The sequence below is a fragment of the Alligator sinensis genome, unplaced genomic scaffold, assembly GCF_000455745.1.
Source record: "Alligator sinensis unplaced genomic scaffold, ASM45574v1 scaffold608_1, whole genome shotgun sequence".
NCBI classification, from domain to species: domain Eukaryota; kingdom Metazoa; phylum Chordata; order Crocodylia; family Alligatoridae; genus Alligator; species Alligator sinensis.
In genome coordinates, this window is record NW_005842799.1 from 702,482 (window position 1) to 709,015 (window position 6,534).

At 44.0% G+C, this 6,534-nt stretch overlaps 1 protein-coding gene across 1 annotated transcript in view; it reads right to left on the bottom strand.

Annotated features, from left to right (window-relative positions):
• CATSPERB (cation channel sperm associated auxiliary subunit beta) overlaps positions 1-5,761 on the bottom strand; it is a 79,547-nt gene extending 73,786 nt beyond the window's left edge. Inside the window, exons 1-3 of the mRNA XM_006035097.2 lie at positions 5,758-5,761; positions 5,148-5,240; positions 3,023-3,141 (exon numbers count right to left, since the gene is read on the bottom strand). Coding sequence (XP_006035159.1) covers positions 3,023-3,141; positions 5,148-5,240; positions 5,758-5,761 — 216 coding nt within the window. The remainder of the gene's footprint in view (positions 1-3,022; positions 3,142-5,147; positions 5,241-5,757) is intronic.
• Positions 5,762-6,534: the final 773 nt, after the last annotated feature.

Below are 6,534 nucleotides of genomic sequence, written 5' to 3' on the forward strand. Positions count from 1 at the left end.
CATCCTGTTTTTGTTAGCCCACCCCTGCAACCTATCCAGGTCTTGCTGCAGTCTTGCCCTCCCTACTAGCATGCCCACCTCACCCCAAATTTTGGTATCATCAGCAAATTTAAACAGGTTGCTTTTCATCCCATTGTCCAAATCGCTGATAAAGAAATTGAACAGTGTGTGCCCAAGGACCGAGCCCTGGGGGACTCCACTGCCCACTTCCCCCCAGGTCGAATATGACCCGTCCACCACCACCCTCTGAGTACAACCCTTCAGCCAATTCACAATCTATCTGACTGTGTAGGCATCAATGCCACAGTCGCCTAGTTTTTTAATGAGGATGGGGTGGTCGACAGTGTCAAAGGCCTTGCTGAAGTCCAGAAAGACTACATCCACAGCGACACCTGCATCCAATGCTTTTGTGACCTGATCGTAAAAGGCAATCAGGTTGGTCTGACATGACCTGCCCCTAATGAAACCATGCTGGTTGCCCTTAAGCATCTTCTCTGATGCCGGCCCATCACAGATGTGCTCCTTGATGATCTTCTCAAAGAGTTTCCCCAGGATTGAGGTAAGACTGACGGGCCTATAGTTGCCCGGGTCCTCCCTCCTCCCTTTTTTAAAGATGGGGACCACATTGGCTATCTTCCAATCATCTGGCACCTGGCCTGAGCACCATGAGCTCTCGTAAAGCCATGCCAAGGGCCTTGCAATAACCCCTGCTAGCTCCCTCAACACTCTGGGAGGTTGCTCCACTGTAAATGATGTCAGCTAACACATACATTAAATTCTAAAACCAGAATAAAATAGGAACTACATCAGGCCAAATCTTTACCATGACTGTGGTATTAAAGTCCAAACACGATTTCAGAAATTAATCCACTGAAATGAATCAGAGATATAATGAAACACATGACTTGATAAATGTCTGAATGTGAGAAAGATCAAATGAATTGATCCTGTAACTAAGGGGTTAAAATCCTTGACTTCAAAGGAGCTACCTGTATGCTTTGCTGGATCAAGGCCAGAATGTTCAGCACTTTGCAAAATAAAGCAGCACTAAGTCAGGGGTCAGCAACCTATAACCCCTGGGCCAAATCTGGCCCAAGAAGGGAACTGGATCTGTCCTGCAAGGGCCTGATCTAGTCTATGTTTTAAGAACAGCCTGCCAATCCCCTAGTTCCACCTGATCCAGTTTGTGTATCACTAATGGTCAAGCAATCCCCCACTACCACCCACCCTTAGTAAAACACATTCTAGAATGAGCAATTCATGCTCTGTGTATAGGGGCTGCCCTCTTGAGCCCCTCAAACACCTTGCAGTCCCTGCTCATCACTGCTGTTGAATTAGCCACTCCAAATCCTTGCTTGCCACATGTGTTAGCAATGATGATGAGCGGGGGTTGCAGTGGGGCATGAAAGATGAGCCCTTAGCATGGAGCTGGAAAATCAGTTTCCTCACTTAAGACACACACCTCGCTTTTGTGGTAGCTGCCTTTTTCAGAGAAGGTGTGTGTGGTAGGCAAGTACATACTGTTTACATGGCACAAACCATTTCCTTTTTTGAGGCATATGTAATGTGTTTCCTGTCATTAACTGCCATGTCATATAATTCATTCAGCAGCACATCTAAGAAGATCATAGAAAAGTATGGCTGGAAGGGATCTCAGGCGATCATCTAGTCCAACCTCCTGCTTAAAGCAAAATCATTCCTGTCTAAACTATCCCAGAAAAGTGTTTGTCTAATCTGCTGTTAAAAAATTCTAAAGATGGAGATCCCACAAGCTTTCTAGGTAATCAGTTCCAATGACTAACGATCCTCATAGTGAGAAAGTTCTTCCTAATATCCAACCTTAATTTCTGTTGCTACAATTTAAGAATATTACTCCTTGTTCTGTATCCTGGGGCCACAAAGAATAGTTAATCATCATCCTGTTTATAGTCATGCTTCAAGGTATTTGAAGACTTATCAAATCCCCACTTCCTCTCCCCACATCTTAGCCTTTTCTTTTCTAGACTAAATAATGCTAGTTCTTCCAACCTGTCCTCATAAGTTATACTTCATAGACCTCTCATTGTTCTTGTTTCTCTTCTGGACTCTTCCTAATTTGTCCATATCAAGGTCAAATGCCTGCAACTCCATCCAACTTGACCTCATCTGTAAATCTGCTAAATGTGTATTTAATCAAATCTTTATAATCATTACTAAAAATTTTGAACAGTACCAGGCTCAAAACAGACTCCTAGAGAACCCTACTCAATACCTACTCCCAATTAGACATTGAACTATCAATGATTCCTCTTTGAGTACAGTTTAAGTATGAAACAACTGATTGGTTACACGAAGGCTCTTCTTTGTGTTATGCACATATACATGGTCAAGTGTACATGTAAAACAGCATAAGATATGATTGAATAGAAACTGCTACCATTTTTTATGGCAGTGAGAATTTAAGATCTAACAAAATGTGTATTTTTTTTTCCATTTTGCTTACTAGCATATAGTTAATTTATTTAACTGTGTTAGAAGAAAGGCTCTGCGAGTAACAGGAATTGACCATATAACGTTTGTTGTGGGAAGCAGAGATGCTTAACATGGGTGCAGTATCATTCAAATATAGCTATGCATTTAAGAGCTAGTGTCAGCAAAGCTCTCTTAAATATCTCTGCGCAGTACTGCCTTATATCGTGTAGACATACATTGACTTGCTATATTCTCTATACTCTTCACAATACACTTTTACAGGAAGGTTACTTTATATATTAATTTTATGTCATGAGACAGTATTTCCTTATTTCCAACTTTAACATTCCATTTTTTGTGTCTTCTGTTGTTATCTACCTAATTGCATGATCTATTAAAAGCATGAAAAAATGCTTGTCATACAAAGAAAAAAACTTGATTGTTATCACCTTCTATGATAACCTCCCCAGAAAAAAAACTACATTTATTTTTAATTTTTGGCTTATGTTTTGCAAATCTGAGTTAAAAAGCCACTCTAACAGTACCTTACCTAATGAGAAAACTAACATACCTTTAAAGGAGATCCAGTTGGATAGCGCAGATCTTGACTGATGAAGAGGCCCAAGGTCGTGAGGATTATTAAATTATTATTTGTTAAAAGTATATTTACAAGTGAAAGGCCAACACAATCTTATGGGGGAGAAAAAACAGCAGTATGAATAGTCACTATCTTATTTATTTGCTTTATTCAATCATGCATCTTCCCAGATAAGAGTCTGCAGACAAATCATAATGTCACTCAGACAATCAGAACATTTATGAATTACATTATGAATGCTTGCTGTCTTTCTAGATTTAGCATACATCCTTAACACTAATGCCCTTTAAAATCTCTCTAGCTTAAACCAGATAATAATGGTAAAGGGGTAGAAAATGCAGAATCAAGTCTTCACAATTCAAGTTAGCTTCAGAAAAATCTCCCTTTCTTCCCATAAGAGCTGATGATTCCTTTTGCTTTTCAGGTTACCCACTGACTCTAGGACTCTAGCAGACTGAGCCAGCTCATCATGTTCCAGTAAAGCAGAGGTGTCAAACTCATTCAGCTTCATGGGCCAGATAAGGGTCACTGGTCAGGTATGTGGGCCTCCTGTGCTGCGAGTAGCACCCATGGTGCTGGGTCCAGCCTATGCACTGCACATGCTGACCCCACACCAGAGCTTGTTATTCATGTGGCACGCGGGCTGGGGTTGGTTCAGGGTACAGGCTGCATGCAATGCCCTGCTGGCTCATCCCTGTATCTTGGCTCCAGGCCACTCTGGATCAGGTCCCAGGCTGTCCATGTGTGCCACAGCCAGCATATAGGGCCGGGCCGGTGTGGGGCTGCACGCAGCCTGCTCTCCAAACTGACTTTTTGTGCTGTGTGCAGGCTGGGTCCAGCCCACATGCCACATGTAGCACAAGCCCTGTGTCACTCCCGTGTCGTGTGCACAGCGAGCTCCAGAGCTGGTATGTTCTGTATGTAGTGTGTGGGGCTGGACTGGTCATGTGCACTGCATGTGGCACAGGGAACCAGCACCACACAATCAGTCGGAGACCCACAGGCCCAATCATTATGTTTGAAACCTCTGAAATAAAAGACAGAAACTTTCCAGAGCACTTTTCGCCAAATTGGCTGGTGTAGACTGCTATGGAAATTCTGTTATCTTCCTCTCCTCTTCTCACCCCTTTGTCTGGGTTTAAGGTATCACCTACAATATTTACTTTTTCTTGTGTCTGGATTAAGGAAGAAGTCAAGCAAAGGACCAAGGCTGGATTCAACTGATGTTCTACTGCTTGCCACTGATTAGAGTGCCCCTTCCATCTGCATGCACAATTCAAGCTCTGTATTATTTCACAAGCACTGTTTTAATTATTAACCATTACATTTATATAATGCTATGTTTGGATGTGTTTCAAAATGATCTCTTTTGCTCTCAGACAGAAAAGGTGAGCAGAAATAGGGCAAGGAGCCCCAGTACTGTAGTTTTGTCCACACAGGGTGCTGACAGACATGCAGGCCCCCACTAACTCAAAGTGCCATGAGTTAGAGCACCTCTGCTGACCCAACAGACATTCGGTGGAGGAGGGAGGTGGAGATTGAGCCTGCCTGCAGGAACCCAAGGAGCCTGCTGGCAGCCTCTCTCCCCTAGCCCCACCTACCCCCTCCCTCCAGCTCTGGGGCTGTCTGCAGGAAGGGAAGGGAAAGGGGAGGGGAAGTGAGCTGTCAGTTGGGGTTTTTCCAGCCTGAGCTGGAGGGAAGGGGCTGGTGGGGGAGCTCCCACATAGCTCAGGCCTGGAAAACCCCAGCCGGCAGCTTGTTTCCTTTCCTCCTCCCTTCTCAGCCCCATGCCACAAATTAATCGTAGGGTATACAAATTCCCTAAGGTGCTCCAAAGTGGAATGCCTTCATCTGATCCCTCATTTGATGATCGTTAATTTGTTGCATGATTGGCCACTTTAAAAGCACTCTGCAGCTATGGCTGTGTGTCACAGCACGGCTATAGAGAACTTTCAAAGTGCCAATCATGTGACAAATGTAACTTCTGTCTGCACCCACAAGTTCTAAGTGCTGAATCTCTCACACGAAAGATTAATTAGTGTACCAGCCCACCTACCAAGAAAGCTCTGTTAAATCAGTGAGAAAAACAAGGAATTACCATCATCCATGAGACTACACAGTCCGTCTGTCAAATTGTACCACTTGGTATCTCGGAATGTAAATCCAGAATCAGTCATTCCTAAATATATTCCTACAAATGAAAACAACCAAACAAGTTTTAGGTAGAATATAGAAGAAAACTATTGCTTAAAACAGATTTCTAGCAATCCAAGTCAAGCCTGTTCTGGAAAAATATCTTTTGGCAGCAGACAAATTCTATGCTTCCTACTCAGGAAAAAGGTCCACTGACTTCAAATTAATCTTCTTCTATATCAGGGACTGCAAATCTGTGGTATAGGTGCTATGACTGGCATAGGCTTCCTTGTGTTGCATGGGGCAGACTGGAGAAGGGACAGGCAACACAGTGGCAGATAGAGCAGGACGTAGAAAGAAGAGCAGCAGATCAAGCAGGGAGCACACAGCAGGAAACAGAAAGCAGATCAGCAGTTAGGGCAGGGGCAGGGGATCAGAGTGGCACTTGGTGAAGGTTCCAATTAATTTGTGGCATCATTGCCAGAAAAAGGATAGCCCCTATGGTTCTATATCTATAAAGCACTGTTGGCACCTGCTGTGCTTAGTAAATACTGAATAAAATAAAATCAGTTTACCCATTCTTCGCTGGATTAACACTGCTGGTTTGGGTGATCTTTCTGTGATACAGCAAAAGCTGTGCTAACCGGCACTTTATTAGCCGGAAAGCTCTATTAACTGGCATCCAAGGGGGACTTCCAGTTTCGCCGCCACAATCTGTGTTCTTCTTTGTCACTTCTTCAGCCCATGGCCCAGGGCAAAGCAGCCTGCGTGGGTCCCCACTCCCTGTCCCCCGGCACACTGACGCCGGGGAATGCACCAGACAGTGCACATTTGATTAACCGGCATATTTGATTAACTGGCATCCCCCATTCCCAGGGGATGCCAGATAACAGAGCTTTTACTGTAGTATGTGATAGATCGTATTGGCTTCAGATTCAGCCTAATATCTGTTTTTCCAATAGATAGGACTAAACAATAAAAAAGTCACTGACTATTAGGGGTGTGTGAAGCAGGCCCTATTTGATTTGGATTTGGCTTGAATCAGGGACAGTGATTCGATTAGTTGATTCAGATCACTGTCCCCGATTTGATTTGGCTGAATCTGAAGATTTGATGCTGATTTAGAAAATCAGTGATTTGGACATAGACAGAACTTTAAAAGTTTTTTCTACATACCTTGAGGTACCAGCACTGCTCATGATTGCTGTGATGCTGTGTCCCACAGGAGTGCAGGGGGGCCCTCCACGTACTCAGCGGGAAACCCAGAAGTGGACTAGAAGTACTTCTGGTCCACTTCTGGGTCTGCCAGGAAGCACTCCCCCCATCCCCCCCCCCCCCCCCCCCCTGGGTGT